We start from the raw sequence: 19,545 nt of genomic DNA, 5'->3' as shown, positions 1-19,545 counted from the left end.
TTTTCTTATCCTAATGTCGCAACTTGTAAATCAATTAAGAAACCTACCCATTCTTCCCACATAATGTTTTCATTACTATCATTTGACAAAACCTTTTATTCATGATTCCTGAATTACTTCCTTCCCTCTTTCTTCTTCTTCTTTTTTTTTTTTTATAAGTTCATTTGTGTTATTGGATTAACATTTTCTTTCAACGATGAGTCGAATTGTTACACTCACGCATCCAAAATCCTTTATTAGGGCAATGAATGATGAACTTCAAGCCTTGCATGATAATAATACTTGAATAATCATTCAACTTCTACGTGTCAAGATTCCTATATGATGGAAATGGGTATACAAAACCAAATTTTATTATGATAGTTCTATAGAACGTTAAATAGAGTTCCCATTTGCCAAAGGTGTTAGAACCAGGATGGTTTGGAGGATAAGTTTCTTATCTTGTTTTGATGATAACAAAATGTTTTTTTATGGAACAATTTAATGCACTAATAATTTAATTTGAGTGTGCAAAAAATAAGATATAAGAAAACCCATAAATAAGAGGAAACACGCAGGATCAGAGGAAACAACTCAGATCAGTGAAATCTCATCAAATAAGAGGAAACACATCCACCAAAGGATATCACCAGAGGAAAAGAAACAATCAGAAGCAAACATATCAGAGGAAAAGAAACAATCAAAAGCAAACATATCAAAGGAAATAAAATAATCATAAGCAAACATATCAGAGAAAAGGAACAACATGTGCCCTTCACTGTGATGTGCATCAGAGGAAGCAAACAAATTAAGAGGAAATGGAATAGAAAGACATATAAGAGGAAATGAACAACACATGTTCTTCGTTGTGTTGCGTATCAGATGAAGCAAGCAGACTAAGAGGAAATGGAATAAAAGGACGAATTGAGGAAATGAACAACATGTGCCCTTCGCGGTCTCCAAAGGAAATGCTTCTAAGGATCTGCCTCTGTCTCTAAGTATTTGAGTCTAAGGATCTGCCTCTGCCTCTAAGTATCTAAGTCTAAGGATCTGCCTTTGCCTCAAAGGTTTCACCTATGAAGATAAGACTTTGAAGTCAAGTACAACATGCTCCAATAAGTTGCTTCCAACAAAGCAACAAAGGCAAGCATCTGATTCTGATGTATAATGCTGACTTTGCCTATAATAAGTTGACTCTGGCCAGTAATTCAACACCAGAAGATTGTGTCTGATTATGATGAAAAGGCAACCCAACAAGAAAAGTAAACATAACATGAAAAAGTCGATATCATTTTTCATGGTTAAAAAAGTCAACGACTCTAACTTTGATCAAAGTCGTGACTTTAGAAGTTAACTTCGAAGACACACATTCTACACACGACTCATAAATATAATCTAATGAAGGTTCGCTGCCTCTAATACTGAAGATTCAAATGTCCAAGCCGTTACCTTTGTCCACACTTAAATGGATTAAAGTGTCTAGTTAGTTACATTCTTAAATTGCACTGAATTGAATGTCTCCTCAAATAGAAACAGACCAATTCAAATTCACGAGAATAGATCTATGCAATCAAAGATAGAACATCTTGAAATCAAAGCAACAATCATTAGAATTTGAATGCAACGAGAAGATTAAAGAAACCATAATTAAATAATTTGAACGTTGGAAGAAGAAGTTGGAAGAAGAAGTAATTTGAACAGCTCAAACAATTGACATCTATAAATGGTTCTCACCACTTGAGGAACAAAAACACAACCATATGCAATAAGACAACAAAGTTGAACACGACAACTACAACAACAAATCACTTAGAAATTATTTAGCACTACATTATATCATTATCTTTATTGTGCTAAGTTTGTGAGTTTAAATTTCATATGCTCTAATTGAGAGAAACTCAAAAACAAAACACTTGTGTAACCTGCCTGATAGTGGCTGTATACCTTAACGACTTGTGGTTTTCAAGTTGGATGTTGAGAAGACTTAACTTGTGAAGTTAAGTAGTTGTAATTTAGTTTAAATTACTGGATTAAATCATTCTGGTGAAGAGACTGGACATAGCTATCAGATTGATAGTGAACTAGGATAAATTACTATATTATCACTCTTCCCTCTGTTTACTGCCTTGTCTTTCCTTGTTTTATTTTCACCCATTAGTTAGCCCAATTTTTTTTTATTTTTTTATATAAAAATCGAATACACAATTCAAACCCTCATTTGTTATGTATTTTTCCACCTACAAAAGGCTACACACAAGTTGTAGGTGTAGATTATCAAGACACTTTCAACCATATTGACAACCTCACCACTATCAGGTTGGTTCATCTCAATATTGGTTCCTCCATTGTATAGACTGTAAGATTTATGGGTCACATATGTAATTAATTAATAAAGTGTGTTAGGGTCATTATATAATTAGCCAATAAACTTGGGGTCAAATAATATATAATAGTTTATGGCTAAAGAGCATAATAGTTATGAAAATTAATAGTGTAGATATCAGACAGTTTCTAATTTAATGAGGGGCTGAATTGGAAATACTGCAATTTGGGATATAACTAATAATAGTTATATATAGGGGTAATGGTCCCCAAGGCAAACACAACAAGATTGTTCAGTCTCACAAACCCTAAAGGAGAAAACTCTCTGGTTCTCTCTATCTCCATCAAGAGAGCAAAGTCTTCAGGGTGTTTTGCTGAGGAAGATCACCCAACCCATTGGCTCTATCATCATCATAGCAGGATTTCATTAATGGCAATTCCCACAGGTACGCTTCCGCCTTTGGCTATTCATCATGTAATTGACATGGATTGTTGAGCACAACGTTATTAGGGTTTTCCAACAATTGGTATCAGAGCCTACCATGTTTAATTCATGATGAAATTCGGTTATTGTCTTTGTTTAGGGTTTGTAATTTGAGAATTTTGATATATATATTATGGAATCCATATTATTTTGTTTCCGGTTATATTTTTTTTTTGTAATGGTTTGAAGTTGAACACACTGTGATTTTTAAAACCTATTGTCGTTAATAATCTTTGCATGATACAATGCGCTGACATGATCCCTATTTGGTGTGGTGTGATGGTTACACATATCCTTGGTGATTAGTTGTTACTCTTTCTGTTTTGTTCCCTTTCGCAGACAAGAATTTGCAAATGCAGAAGGGCAAATATGTGTATCTTGTGTTATTATATTGAATTCTGTTTTAGTTTTATTAACATTTGTTTGAACTCCGTTAGTGAAAGCGACATGATTTTATTTTTTTTTTGAGAACCTTGTTAATAAATATTGATGAAACTTCGTGCCTTTTTTGCATTATTATCCTCTAATAATGTACTTCATAAGAGAAATAAATTACATATTATTTTTGTTTATACTAATCATCGATTGAACTTCAAATATCTTCGAGTACTAACATTATGTACTGGCTGAGTACTAACATTGCAAAATGTTCTTCAGTACAATTTTTAACGTGTTTGTTATTTTAATTTCATGGCTAAATTAATTAGCTTATCATCCAATTTTTTTTATAAAACAATAATTATCAAATACTAATAAAGTTTATATTAGTGAAAAATAATTTTTTTTAATATTTTTTTATTTGGATATAAATATTTTTTATTTTTAATATTGTTTTATTTGGATATAATAAATATATGTTCAAGTCAAGTTTGACATTTTTGAATGAGTTAATTGAAACTTGACGTCGCCAAAGTGACCTCTCTTGTCTAAATTGCTCGTGAAGAGTGTCAAATGGCTGTGTATATGTTTATTCATGCGGGTATTGACCGGCCCAAAGGAAGGTTAATATTTGGCAGAATTACTTGGTACACCTGAGATGATAAATGTGTGACAATTATTTGGTATACATGTGAGCAGTAAATCGGCCCAAAGAAAGGTTTATTGTTTGACATGTCTTATTGTCAATATTTGATCGTTGCAACAAAAGTACCACTAGCAGTTGGTGTTACTGTCCAAAGACTTGACATCAATGGTGCACTGGGTATCTTGAGATGGGTTAAATTCCATGATTTGAACATATGTATTTATTTATTTATTGATTTATTTTCCTATAATGTGAGTTTCTAAGTTTCGTTCTTTATTTAATTTACAGCATCGGTTGCTTCCATATCTGCAAATTTGAGTTCTATTCCTGTCCTTGATGGGACAAATTTTAAGGAATGGAAAGAGAACATTTTGATTGTTCTTGGCTGCATGGATCTAGACCTTGCATTAAGAATTGATCGACCCTCTACTCCTAAGGACTCTAGTTCTTCTGAAGAAAAATTAGAGTATGAGAAATGGGATCGCTCAAATCGCATAAGTCTTATGATCATAAAGCGTGGGATTCCTGAAGTCTTTAGAGGTGCTGTCCCGGATGAGATAGATACAGCTAAAAATTTCCTTGCTGAGATGGAAAAACGCTTTGTAAAAAGTGATAAGGCTGAAACAAGTTCTTTGCTTCAGAATTTAATTTCCATGAAGTATCAAGGCAAGGGAAATATAAGAGAGCACATTATGATGATGTCCAACATTGCTTCTAAGCTTAAAGGTCTAAAGCTTGAGTTGTCAGATGACTTACTCATTCATTTAGTATTGCTGTCTCTTCCTTCGCAATTCAGTCAGTTTAAGGTGACTTATAATTGTCAAAAGGAGAAATGGACTCTTAATGAGCTCATTTCATTATGTGTGCAAGAAGAGGACAGGCTGAAGCAAGATAGGACTGAAAGTGCTCACTTTACTAGCATCTCTAAAGACAAGGGCAAAAGGAAAAGAATTGAGGAGCCCAAGAACAAAGCTGCTGCTAAGGGTCCAGAACAAAAGAAGCAGACTAAGGATAACAACTGCTTCTTCTGCAGGAGTTCTGGACACGTGAAGAAGGATTGTGCCAAATATCACGCTTGGCGTGTTAAGAAAGGTATGATTCTGTCTTTGGTCTGTTCTGAGGTTAATTTAGCTTCAGTACCTGGAAACACTTGGTGGTTAGACTCTGGTGCAACTACTAACATCAGTGTTTCAATGCAGGGTTGCCTGAACTTCCGAAAGCCTAGTGATACTGAAAGATGCATCTATGTAGGAGATGGGAAGAAGGTAGAAGTTGAAGCCATAGGAAAATTTAGATTATTATTAAGTTCCGGTCATTATTTGGATTTAAAAGACACTTTTGTTGTACCGTCATTTAGACGGAATTTGATCTCTATTTCTTATTTGGACAAATCAGGATATTATTGTTCATTCGGGAATAAAGAATTTACTTTGTCTTTAAATTCGAATGTTGTTGGAACCGGTTTACTTTCTGGTTATGATAATCTTTATTTGTTGGAAACTGTGGCTAACTATAATGAAACCTTGAATGTGGAATCACGTGGTACTAAGCGGAAAATTGACAATTTCAATTCAGGAGTGCTTTGGCACAAACGTCTAGGTCACATCTCTAAAAATAGAGTTGAACGACTTGTGTCAGATGGAATTTTAGATTCCATTGACTTCACAGACCTTAACGTTTGTGTAGCATGCATTAAAGGAAAACAGACTAAAGATAAGAAATTAGGCGCATATAGAGCTACAGACGTCTTAGAATTGATACATACGGACATCTGTGGGCCATTTCCAACTCCTTCTTGGAATGGTCAACAATATTTTATATCATTCATAGACGATTACTCTAGATATGCCTACCTTTACCTAATTCACGAAAAGTCCCAATCAATAGACGTGTTCAAATCCTTTAAGGCAGAAGTTGAGAATCAACTTAATAAAAGAATTAAAAAGGTCAAATCTGATCGTGGTGGTGAATACTACGGCAGATATGACGGTTCAGGTGAACAACGTCCGGGACCATTTGCCAAATACCTAGAGGAATGTGGAATCGTCCCACAATACACTATGCCGGGGTCACCCAGCATGAATGGTGTAGCTGAAAGACGAAACAGGACTCTTAAGGATATGGTAAGGAGTATGATTTGTCATTCCACCTTGCCAGAGTCACTCTGGGGAGAGGCATTAAAAACAGCAGCATACATTCTTAATAGAGTACCAACTAAGGCAGCGGCTAAAACACCTTATGAGCTTTGGATTGGGCAGTTGTTAAAGAGAAGGTACAAAGTGGACAGATATCCATAGAACACTTAAGGACAAACTCCATGATTGCGGATCCACTCACTAAAGGTCTACCACCCAAGGTCTTTCATGAGCATACTGCTCACATGGGTGTGCTACAGTTTGAGGAATCTTGATTTTAGTGGGAGTTTCGTCCATTATGTAATTCATGTTCTATGTTTAATTGTAAAGTACAAATACATTGTATTTGGACTTTCTGATCAGAAATAAAGTTTAAAGTATTCAGTTTTTGGTTACTTTGTACATTTAAGTTATGGTATGATCTCATTCGATAAAGTAGGACCAGTTGAAAATTGACATGCATTGACCAACTTCATGTAATTTTCATGCTACACTTTTCATAATGGGTCTATGTCATTTAGTTGTGTCAGTACGGGTGATCATTGATGGGTTTAGTTATGCTTATTATGACGAAAGCCTCTTTGGTTCCATGTGCTGATATGATTAATGGACGGGAAAATTTGGATTATACTCAAGGTAATAATTATAATGACATTTTTGACGTCATAAAGTCTAACACACTCTTAAGGATACATGTGTGACCAGTGGGAGATTGTAAGATTTATGGGTCACATATGTAATTAATTAATAAAGTGTGTTAGGGTCATTATATAATTAGCCAATTAACTAGGGGTCAAATAATATATAATGGTTGCTCCATTGTATAGACGCCAACAATGCATTTCTACATGATGATTTAGAAGAAGATTTGTAGATATCCTTTTCACCTAGCGTGAAATGTTCATCTCCTAATCAAGTTTTAAAGTTAGCAAAACCCTTTATGATCTCAAACAATCCAACCGTCAAATGATTTTTCAAAATGTCCAATTTTCTCATGACTCGTGATTATTCTTAAATTCGAAGGGATCGCTCTCTCTTCATAAATTCTTCTGCCAAGTCATTATGTTGATGACTTAATGTTAGCTAGAAATGACATGGCTAAAATCATGGCTGCAAAAGTTCATATAGACCAAACTTTCTACATCGAGACCTTAGTGACTTCAAATATTTTTTGGGCATAAATATGCTCTAGATTTAATTTCATATGCACATCTTTTTGTCTCTACGCCATGGTCAATAACTCTACTCCTACAACACATAGTGATCATTTCAAGATATTTAAGCATATTGTTTTCTCATTGGTCGTTTATTCTACTTAACTACAACGATATATACCTAACATTTTCATTGTTGTGCAACAACTCAGCCAACATAACTGCTCCTTTGAATTCTCATTAAGTTGCTATATAAGTTCATATAGATCAAACTTTCTACATCTAAAACTTTGGTTACTTGAAATATTATTTTGGAAGTTATTCGCTCTAAAAAGGCATCATACTAAATCAATGTAAATATGCTCTATATACAAAATCCTTCAATCAATAAAGATTATCAATTATGTCTTTATTTATCTTTTTCTTATACTCTCTAAGAATGTACTGTCCTCCTCTCCAAACTGAATGAAAAAATTAGTTTATTGCATCCTTAGTCATTCAACTTTATATATTTATATATGACTCATAAAAAAAGTTTATTCTATAAACAATAAAAAATTGTATTAAAGAAAGACAAGTTTTTGTTTGTTTTGGTAGGGGTTGGTGAGAAAATGAAAAGAGGTCAAATGTAAGACTGGATTACTTGAATAATGAAAATGTATGAGAAAAGGGTAATTGTGGAATTTTGAGTTTAATTAATTGTAAATTAATACATTGTGAACGTGGCACCACGTTTGGGAGTGATCATATGTACAATGTATTACATACGTATTTAAAAGTTTCTATCATCTTTTCCACACATATTAAAAAATAGTTAATAAATTTAATTTGTCTATTTTATGTGTAAATGTTTCTAAAAATATTTTTTATATGTATGACTGTATTTAATTTAATTTTTTATTTTCTAAAATAAATTATAAATAAATAAAGGAGATATGTTCGAAAAAAAATAAAGTTTAAATATGTCTTTGTTCTTTACAATTATAATTTTTTTGATTTTAGTTTTTGTAATTTTTTTATTTAGTTCTTATCCTTACAAATATAATGTCATTTTAGGATAGTCTTTCCATCTAATTTCTGTCACAAAAATTATAATACCGTTAAACTTAAGTATAATTAAAAGATTACTTTTTTTAACCCTAAAATTAATCTTCAATATAATTAAATTATAACATTTTTTACCTAAAATAAACTCCCAATATAATTAAATTATAACATTTTTTAACCTATAGTAAATTCCAAGTGTTTCATTCTTCTTTCATAAAAAAATCCTAAAATTAAAAATTTTAAAATGGTTTCTTCTGAAATTATTGGTTCAAGTTTAGAGCATCAACACTTACATGTTAATTACAAGATAATAATTTGTATTATATTATCAAAGATAGAGATGATATTAAGATATTATCGGTGAGTTTCTTTTGAAATTGTTGGTTCAACATTTTTTTTTAGTTTTTATCTTCTATAATAATCATCTCAAGGTGAAACCCGCTTTAGAAATTTCTTGGTTAACTAAATTTTTCAATTTATTGATCAGATTTTTGGTGGAACTAGAACTAGATTCTTCCACAAAATTTTTGAATTTTTTAACTTAAAATAAATGAAATATGAATTTTTTAAATGTCATAAACTCAAGATAAATGTAACGATAATATATATTTATAATTTGTATTTCAACTTATTTTTTTATGGAAAAACTTCTCATAATATTGTAATTGCAAAATAATTCAAAAATATATATTAAAGTTTCAGTAGGTGCAAAAATTGTTTGCATAGTAATTTTTTAGTGACTAAATGTAATTTGATTAGATAGGAACTAACTTTTTTTTAATAAAAAGAATACATTTTTATTTAGCTCTTTTTTAAATCTAATTTTATTTTTGTTCTATAGTTCAAATATTATTATCCTTTCAAGTCAACAGAATCGTTAGAGAGAATCCATTCATACTAAACACATAGTGCCTCGATCAATGTACATTTTTTTCTTAAAAGGTCAGTATAATTAAGGTCTCTGCAATTTATTAATTAACTCAAATTTTGATTTTTATATATTTTTTCAGAAATAAAATGTAAGTAAAATTAGTTCATAATTTTTCAAATAAAAGATAAACAAAATTTTAATAAACTACCCTTAATTTAATATATATAATCCAGTTTATTAATTATTGAGTGTTATTTAAACAATAGACTTAACTTTTTATTGAAATTATATATATTAAATTATGATCAATAATATCTTTTAATATGCATAAATTATCAATATTTATTTATAATTCCTTTTAGATTAATTATTTTGGATATAATAATGAGGCTAAATTCTACTCAAATGTTTAGATAGTATATTGAAATTCTCTGCCTCCTCAAGTTGATGAATATATTTTGTGGGAACCAAATTGCGGATCTCATCGACAAAATTCATTATATTGTTCAGCCACAATTGTTGAGTACTTGGTGTAGTATAAATACCTTTTTAATTTAATATAATTTTATACAGCAATACATAAATTTTTTAAAGGTTAACATGTCTTTTTGGCATTAAAAAACCTTTTTTAATTTTTTTTATTTATTTACTTTTTTCTCTTTCTTACTAATTGATATTTATTTCACTTCTTTCATTCTTTCATTCTCTTATTTTGTATTTTTATTTTTTCACGTTATATTTTTTATCCTTTTTTATTCAATTTTTATTATTTTATTTTTTCATTTCCAATTTTTTTTCTCTCTCTTTTTTAATTTCTCATTTGGAATTAAGATGTACACTATAAATAAATGTATTGTATATAAAAAAAATACATATGGCATTATAATTTATAATCACTCATTAATTACATTTTAATAATTTAAAAATATTTCAACAAAAAAAATCGTCTAGTCTAATTTTATTGTCTGACATATTCTATTGGATTATTATAATATGCATTTCAAAATTCAAACACATCATACAAAAAAAAGAAAAAAAATTTAAATACAACATCAAGCTTATATGAGTATATAAAAAAGAAAATTTGATATTGTGCAGTAAACCAATTAATTGTAAATAGATCCTTTGATAACAATAATTTGTTATTGTGCATTAAACCAATTAATTATTATCAAATACTATATTGATATTGATTGTATATTCAAAATTTGAATTAAGGATTTAAATTGATATATCAGCATATTCTTTTCTTTGCATTTACAATTATTTAAATTGGTCTTCAAAATATCATTCAATCACCTATGATTAATAATTATCTTCATTCTTCTTCAATCACCTACAATCAAGTATTTTTCTTAATATCATATCTCATCCATTCAATTGTCTTTGTTATAGAATATAATAATGGCTACATTCGACTTTTCAAATCAACCAAACAAAAACAATTCCTATATTTTTTATGCTATAAAAATTCGTATATATAATAGTATTAATATTTATCAATTACAAATTACAACTTCAAAAATTCAGTTTTGTATCTCACTACTTGTTTTGGACAAACTTTGCATCTCTTTTCTAAAATATCAAACATTGTGATTTTTTTAAAACCAATATAGGATATTAATTATTCTATTTTGATATGCATTGTAAAAACATATTTGATATGAAAAATGTAATTTTTCAATTTAATTGCTCCAATTACAACTCACAGCTGTCAAACTTTTGAAGAATGGGGCAAGATAAACCTCAACTGCCACTGCCACTTATCGAATCAACTCTTCAAAGATCAGAAGCTTTTTGGGTAAATTTAACTATACAACATTCTTCGGTTTTATGGAACATTTTCATTTTAAGACATGTTTATTGGTTTATCAGTATACTGGTTTTTGTCATTTTTTTTTTGATATATTTTATTTAGGTGAGTGATATAATATTCATTTTTGAACATTTAGTATGTGCTTTAAAATTTTGTTTTTGGTTTTTCATGTTAATATTTTTCTTCTTTGCAAATAAACTTTATCAAGGTGAGTTGGATGTATTACCCGAACACTTTCCAAATTGTATATTACTTGAACACTTAAAAATCAAGGTTGGATGTTTTAGATCGAACAACAATCAAATAGGAGAAATTTCATAAACACCGACAATATTTTAGCAGTTTAATAATTTTAAAAGTAATTTTATTTTGCATATATTTTCATTAAGATTGATAGGAAATTAGTTTAAAATATATTATTTTATTATGTATAATAACTACTAGCAATTTATAAAGTGATAAGTGGACGAAACATGTAAGGAGTGTTACTAGGTCTTCATAGTATGCTAACAAAAATGTTTTGGTCCATATTGACTTAATGTATATTTGGTAGTCGTCATAAGGATGATTTTATTATAATTCAATTATTATGTTCCATCAGTCAATACTTATTAGATTTGTTAATATGTATTTATAAAATTCGGTTCACATATTACAATGATATAAATAACGGTAAAAATGTTCCATGATACTCTTACAATTTTTTACTATTTCTTTTTTTGGTTTGACATTACGAGTTACGTAAATGTTGCAACTAATGTTATTTTGCAACGAAATGAATTATCCTAAGTCTACCTAACATGAGAGAAATATCTGATCCAAATGAAACTAAATGAATAAAGGTTATATGAAAAATATAATTTGGTGTTAAATGAAAAATCACGTTGTAAAGAAAAAAAATATTGAAAATATATAATCATATATACACTTTAGCATTAAGCAAGTTGAAGGGTAAGATTACGTTATACATAAATAGTTAATATACAAATAATCATATGTCCTAGATAGAGGAGTCATAGAAATATATATTTTTAATCATTTTTTATGAAAAACATAAATTAGACCAAAGGAGGAGAGATGATATAAATCTAAGTCGTTGCAGATGTATGAGAAATCACAATTGGTGTATTTTTTTTTTCATCATCAATTTCTTATTTTTGTTTCTGAGAGTTTTTATTTTATAATCATACTTTAGATACGAAATATACACCATTATTTAGCAATGTTAATCTCATTTTTCAACTGAATTTTCTTAACACACGACTCATGGATTGAACCATAATCACTTGCATAAGGATCCTGAGTCCCTTATCACTCGGATCGACTCATTATTCCGAGAGAGAATTAAAAAAAATCGCGTGTCTAACCATGTTCAAATTTCATTGAATCAGTATCTCCTCCTTTTAATTAGCTATATATCAAATTATCTATACATTACTCTATACTTATACTCGACCACACATATTGATTTACAACCCTTCCAAATTATGAAATAAGAAATTTTCACAATAATATGTTGTTGATTTCACAATGCACTTATTTGAATTATTGTAATTTGATGTTTGCAACGATCTCTTAATCAATTTGGCACAAGCTACATACTAGAAAATATATACCTGTCACAACCATAATTTGCGATGATTTATATGTAGTTGTTTGAACAAAATGATTTACTCAAATAGATAGATGTTTAATGAACATCGTATTTGATTGATTAGATTTTTGGATTTGTGTCTCTTTTCCTAGGTCAAAAAATATATCTCATATTTTATACTCGGACATTACATACTTTGATATTTTGTTTTGGACCTATTAGTTTTTCAAACTTGGTAATTACCAAATAAATTATAGGTTATGCTTATTAGGATGCTATTTTTAGTCCAATTGTAAGATGCACTTAAAAAACTGTATGAATAGTTATAATCATAAATTAAATTTTCAAATTTAGGCTATAGTTCCGTATTCATTATTTCCCTTTTTTAGATAAAATTATGGATCACTCTCTATTTGAATATAAAATTACAAATACTATGTATGATATTTAATCAAATATTATTTTATGAACATGTTATCTAATCACACTATACATGTAATATTAAAATATAATTAATCTCAATGACTATGTTATAATATGATCACAAAATTTGCGTAAGAAATTAAATTTATCAAAAATCACATTTTAAAAAATTCCAACAATTTTTTTATAGAAAATAACATAACATGTGTTTGACAATTTATATTTATCAATAAATTTAATTTACCTATGATAATGTATTTGTTTATATTCAACTATCTTATAGTAATGTATAATATATAAAATATGATATTATTATATTTTTTCAATATCTCAACCTCTCTTCATATTTTCTCAATATCATTCAAATTTAAAATACAAAATAGATAGAATATAGTTTTTCCCCGTAAAAACTGCATGTTTTCACTATCCTCTTTACCCATGTCAGTTAAAAACTAATCCAACTAGAAAATAGGTAATATGTAACTGTAAATGATTTTGATATTTCTGATGATCTAACTTGTAAACTGTCCAAATGAGTTAATTGCACTTAATCCACCAAACTAATTCTTGCGAGTTTATGAAATCTCCAATGGTTTCATAATATTTTAAGGTTATTAAGCATTTACACTTTCGGGGAAAACAATATGGCATGACTAAAAAAAACTTATTCTTTTAAATTGGTAAAAATTACATCAATCGAGAAAAATACAATTTTAAGTCGTAAAATTAAAGTGTCAAAAATACAAATGTTTCTAAAGCTGTAGTATTTTAGATGCCAAAGCCATTGATTGAATGCACTGAATCGAAGTTGATTTGTCAATCTGAACCAAACGAACACCAATGTTAAGACAAACTCTCAATTTAAGTTTTGATGAAAATAAACAAAGGTTAATTAAGAATGTTAATTATGATTCTAAATGTTATGTTAATTTTACTTGTATTTTTGAGTGGATTAATTCAAAGATAGGACTCAAGCAAAGCAAAGAAATCAACAACAAAAGATAAAAATTGAACAGTTAAAAAAGGAGAACATTATGGACAAAACATGTAAAAACGAAGAATGTTCTCCAGGACCAAGACTGATCATAACAGCTCCAAGGTCAATCAATCTCCAATAGTTAAAAGAAGTTTTAGCCTCTGGATTTTACATTAATATCACCAGCATTTGACAATGAACAAACTGAGATGATCATATCCAAAGAAACTAATAGAATCACAAAGAGAGAAGATAACAAATTAGCAAGACCAAACAGATATGAACCTTCTCCAGCTTAAACTGTCAAGAAAAATAAACGATCTTGAAAGGTACAAGACATCCAAATTAATCAGGAAGACATCCATAATGATCGAGACTGAACCACCAGATTGATTATCAATCTCTAGCAAGTTCAAAGACTAGGACTCCAGATTGATCATCAATCTCCAGAATTTTCATTAAACATTCTACAAAAGTTCATCATCATTCTCCAAGATATTTTGACAGAATCAAAACTCCATATCAAAGCAATGACATCAACAAATATATCTAAAGTAAAAGGATTATTAAACACAAGAGAAATCTGATCAAGAACGAAGAAATCAGTCCTGTCAAACAGATTTCAAAAAGCGTTCAAAGGCTGGAATATATTTATTCATATATATCGATTTTGGTCAAAGCTAACATAGCACTACCAAAAGCTCTTTTGACCATTATTAATTGCTCTAAAACGCCTATAAAAGGGAAATATCAGAATTTCAAGTGCTAACAAGTCTCAAAAAATCACTCACACATTCACATACTTGAAACTCTCATCGTTCAAAGAAGAATCAGTCTGATCACTTTTCATTACTCTGTTACTATTGTACCGAATTCTTTGTAAAGAATCGAATCTCAAACAAGAGTTGAGACATCTCAGATTTTATCAAAATAATCTCATCATTATTGTAAAACTCGAACTATAAGAGTTTAGCATAGTTTGGATAGATTGCAAGAAATCCTATCAATGTTGATAGGTGAACCAATTAAATCTCTTTGTGGATGGAAAGGATTGAAGTTTGTAATAGATCAAGGTTGATATAAGCTAGGTATTATAAAACCAAGAAGGTTCTTTGTTTGCACTTAGTGGAAAATCTCACAGTTGTGGGACTGGACGTAGCCTAAGTTGGGTGAACTAGGATACATCGGTGTGTGGTATTCTTTCTCTTATCTCTTTATTTATCAAGTCTGATTAATCACTTAAGTTAAAAACATAAACTGAATTTCTGATTTTAAGCTAACCAAGAACGTTCTACATTTTCTGGTAAAAACCAATAATGTTCTCCATTTTCAGTTTTCTTAAATCAAGATCATTATTGAGTTGAATTTTTAAGTATTTTTAGGAAATTTGAGTTGGAAGAACTAATTGGAACCTTAAGAGCACATGAAGTATTGCTGCAAGAAGACAAACCAGTCAAGAAAGGAAAGACAATAGCTCTAAAGGCATCTAAAGATAGTGTAGCAGTATAAACAGAGGAGGAACCAGAAGAAACTAGACAAGAAGATGCTGATGAAGAAATTGCTCTTCTCACCAGAAGGATACATAGAATGATGAGAAAAAGAGACCAAATCAAAAAGGGATTTCAAAACAAAAATCCCAAAACAGAAGTGGACAAGAGCAAAATCATATGCTTTGGATGTAATAAATTAGGACATTACAAAGCATAATGTCCCTTAAATAAAAAGCCACCAAAACGATTTCCTTCCAAAAAGAAATCAATGATGGCCACGTGGGATGATTATGAAGAATCGGATACAGAAGAAGGTGAGGAAGCCAACATATGCTTGATGGAAAATATAGAAGAAGATGAGGTAACAAATTATGAATCTTGCTATTTATGTGAACAAATAGGAAAAGAATTTGATAACTTGCTAAACAATTCAAACCTTCTTATTCAAAAATGAATTTCTTTAAAAGAACAATTTCATAAAGAGAAAGAAGAAAAAGTAAAAGCTCAGGATATAAATAATGTCCTCAAAAACATCATTCAAGAACTAAAAGAAACACAACAACAAAATTTTGAAAGTCAAAGAGGTCAAGAACGTTCTGTAGCTAAAACGGAGAACGTTCTCCTTAAAACTAAAAATGAACTTCTTAAAAAAGACTTGTCAAATTTTATTAAAGTCACTGAAATATTTCAAAAAATCATGGGATCTCAAGTAAGAATCTTTGATAAAGCTGGTTTTGTTTTAATCAAACTCAAAAAACAAAAATATATGAAATCTTTTTTGTGCTAGAAAGAAATGAAGAAAAATGTAAAACTAAATGCTCATATTGTAAAAAAACTTGGACTTCTGGAATTTGCTTGCTACTTTAAGAAAAAAGATGAAAATCAAAAGGCTTTTTAAAGGGAAATATCATTCTGCAAATAAAGTTGAACTAATTTTGAAAAATCTGCAGAAAGGAGAACGTTCTCCAGACTGTTTTCAAAATGGAGAACGTTCTGAAACAAAAGCAGAACTTTCTCCAGAAAATCTAACAAAAGGAGAACAATCTGGAACTTCTTCAAAACCAAGATTAAAACCTTTTAAAACCCAGATTACAAAGTCAATTCCAAGATCAACAATTAAATGCTCCTACTGTCTCAAAATTGGTCATCAAGAATCAATTTTCTATCTTAAGAGGAAATAAAATTTTAAAACTAACTCTCAAGGACCCAAGACAAAATGGGTACCTAAGGTTGATATAATATCTTATGCATATTAGATTTCCAAATGTCAAGTGAAAGCCTTGGTTCTTGGATCGTGGCTATTCAAGACACATGACATGAGATAAAAACTGCTTCATGTCATTCATCAAGAAAGATGGAGGATCAGTTACTTTTTGAAACAACAATCAAACACATATTAAAGGTAAATGAACTATTGGTAAGGCAAACTCTGCTCAAATAACTGATGTCCAATATGTTGAAGGTTTGAAACACAATCTTCTAAGCATAAGTCAGTTATGTGACAATGGTTTTGAAATTATCTTCAAACCAAGAGTATGTGAAGTCAAAAAAACTGAAACTGGAGAAATCATCTTTTCTGGAAATAGAAAGAAAAATGTATATGTTCTATATCTTGAAGAACTACCTAATGAATCATGTTTTATGTCAATCGATAAAGATAAATGGATATGGCATAAAAGGACTGGACATATAAGTATGAAAACAATTTCAAAAATAGATCTTGTTAGAGGATTATCCAAACTTAATTTTGATAAAGATAAAATATGTGAAGTCTGCACAGAAGGAAAGCAAGTCAAAAGCAGTTTTCATTCAAAAGATTTTGTAAGTACAAACAGAACTCTTGAATTGCTTCACATGGATCTTTTTGGGCCAATTAATACAACAAGTCTAGGTGGAATGAAATATGGTTTCGTTATTGTTGACGATTTTTCAAGATACACTCGGGTATTATTTTTAAAACAAAAAGATGATGCATTCGATGCATTTAAAACTTTTTGCAAAAAGGTACAAAATGAAAAAGAATCCAACATCATTTCTTTAAGAAGTGATCATGGAGGAGAATTTATAAATGCCTCTTTTAAAACCTTCTTTGATGAACTTGACATTTCTCATAATCTATAATGTGTAAGAACTCCACAAAAAAATGGAGTTGTTGAACGAAAGAATAGAACACTACAAGAAATGGAAAGAACAATCTTGGAAGAATCTAATGTTGAAAGATATTTCTGGACTGAAGCTATTAACACTTCTTGTTACATTTTAAACCGTGTATCCATAAGAAAAATTATCAACAAAACCCATATGAAATTTGAAAAAATAGGAAACCAAACGTTTCTTATTTTCACATTTTTGGATGTTATTATTATATTTTAAACAACAAAGATGTTCTTGAAAAGTTTGATGCAAAATCATACAAAATACTCTTTTTAGGTTATTCAACCGATTCTAAGGGCTATAAAGTGTTTAATCTAAGGACTAAAGTTGTAGAAATCAGTATGTGTATATTATTTGATAAGTTTTAGGATTTGGATTTAACTAAAAAAGATGAGGAAGAAGAAGTTCAATATGGCCTGCAACAACAGAACAATTTGCAGGAAACAGAGATTGATAAACAATCTCCGTTTCATTCTCCATCAAAAAGCTGGAGAACAATTGAAGATCATCCTCAAACATAAATCATTGGAGAAACAGCTGATGGGATTCGAACAAGAAAATCATTCAAGAAGGATGAAAACAACATGGCAATGATAATTCAAATTGAACCAAAATCAATTTCTTTTTCTTTCTATAACTTCTTCAAAAAATTTTAACGTTTTCAATTTTTTCATCTACTATCTATTATTGTATATCTATTGAAACTAATGTCTTTTTCTCATCATCCAACGACCAATATTTCTGAAATTGGAACAAGTGAGCAATTTCAATCTCCAATCCTCCTAGAATTCGAGCTATAGTTTTCTCCTCTCTTTCTTGGATATCGCATTTCATTAACTCCAATATGGTTAACATAAATAACCTAATTTTATAACCGAACAAAAAATTTCAACAAATTATAAACAAACTTTTGGAGTTTTTATTTTATATATATAAATCAAGAACATAGTAGATGTACCATTCTTTTTCTCCTTCCACTATTTATTGAAAATAAACAATAACTCTGTATACTCTTTCTATCCTTAAATATAAACAACTTTGAATTAAATTAATTTAAAATTGTTTATATTTAAAGTCGGAGAGAGTTTTTATTTGTACACCACTAAATAAAAACACAAATACATACATAAACTCACACACAAACTTCACCACCCCACACCAATTACAATATTATTCATTCTGGAACACAAATGGGAGGGCATCACCATCAAGGGCCAACAAAATCTTTCCATTCTCACGAAAAATCCCAACAGTGCCACATATAAAATCACAAGTAGGGCAAACCTCTTTAGGACACCATTGAATATTATAGATACCTACAGTTTGAGTTTGTACAATCCTAAAGAAGTTACCAAATGATCCAATTGTACTATCATCTCTTCCTGTGATAATCAACCTTCTTCCACTCTTTGCATCCCTCTCACCCAATCTCCATTCTGTAGACCGACCACAATTTGAGGAATCTTCATCAAATGATATTCTCAAATCCCTATTAAGCCTCACAAAATCATCATCATTATGGGGAGCAAAAGGAGTGAATTTCACGTCCAAACCATTTCGCGAGTTAGTGTTCTCGACACCAACATTGAAAGGACATGATCCATCTCTGGTGACCAAAGTGGAACGTCCTCCGTTGCCTGCAGTAGCAGGCACAATGAAGTATTCCTCATCGATCTCAACGGGTTCGCCGCCGGTATCGATGATGAACTGGGCTATTGATGTTGTGGCCATCAAAAGCCATATATGAGCAAGAGTGAATATGGTGAGGGATCTAGTTGACATGATTATTAATTAATTAATTAGTTACTTTATTACCTTAATTGCTCACTTAATTGCACTCAAAGGCTAGATGTGTTTTAGCTGTTGGTTAAGAGGCAACGTATTTATAGGACTGATCATCATACCATGCAATGCATATAATACTCATGAAAGAATGAATGAATGGACACAAAAGTTCAATTAATTAATTACACGAGTGAATTATTTATTAATATATAGTTTGCTTTGTAATTGCGATTTGGACAAAATAATGAATCTTTCAAGCGGATGTGGATAATTTATCATTGTTTACATCGT

At 29.9% G+C, this 19,545-nt stretch overlaps 2 protein-coding genes across 2 annotated transcripts; one reads left to right on the top strand and one right to left on the bottom strand.

Moving 5' to 3' along the window:
* The first annotated feature begins 824 nt into the window (after window positions 1-824).
* On the top strand, window positions 825-16,640 carry LOC140919828 (uncharacterized). The gene is made up of 4 exons (XM_073366484.1): window positions 825-969; window positions 4,098-4,615; window positions 15,551-15,676; window positions 16,572-16,640. The coding sequence occupies exons 1-4, from the start codon at window positions 825-827 to the stop codon at window positions 16,638-16,640; spliced, it is 858 nt and encodes a 285-aa protein (XP_073222585.1).
* A 1,877-nt stretch (window positions 16,641-18,517) lies between these two features.
* LOC101490897 (kunitz type trypsin inhibitor 104-like) lies at window positions 18,518-19,342 on the bottom strand. The gene has a single exon (XM_004514491.3). The coding sequence runs from the start codon at window positions 19,249-19,251 to the stop codon at window positions 18,640-18,642; it is 612 nt and encodes a 203-aa protein (XP_004514548.1). The 5' UTR covers window positions 19,252-19,342; the 3' UTR covers window positions 18,518-18,639.
* Between the last annotated feature and the right edge of the window lie 203 nt (window positions 19,343-19,545).

The sequence above is a fragment of the Cicer arietinum genome, chromosome 3 (genome assembly GCF_000331145.2).
Source record: "Cicer arietinum cultivar CDC Frontier isolate Library 1 chromosome 3, Cicar.CDCFrontier_v2.0, whole genome shotgun sequence".
NCBI lineage: Eukaryota > Viridiplantae > Streptophyta > Magnoliopsida > Fabales > Fabaceae > Cicer > Cicer arietinum.
Note: the sequence above shows the minus strand (reverse complement) of the source record. Positions and strands in the feature narration are given on the sequence as shown.

What these genes read in the sequence shown, in the direction of transcription:
- LOC140919828 (XM_073366484.1), top strand. Translation starts at nt 825, where the DNA reads ATGAACAACACATGTTCTTCGTTGTGTTGCGTATCAGATGAAGCAAGC. An exon ending in GCTTCTAAGGATCTGCCTCT is followed by an intron (nt 970 to 4,097) that starts GTCTCTAAGTAT and finishes TTTAATTTACAG; the next exon opens with CATCGGTTGCTTCCATATCT. An exon ending in CGCAATTCAGTCAGTTTAAG is followed by an intron (nt 4,616 to 15,550) that starts GTGACTTATAAT and finishes TTAAATAAAAAG; the next exon opens with CCACCAAAACGATTTCCTTC.
- LOC101490897 (XM_004514491.3), bottom strand. Translation starts at nt 19,251, where the DNA reads ATGTCAACTAGATCCCTCACCATATTCACTCTTGCTCATATATGGCTT.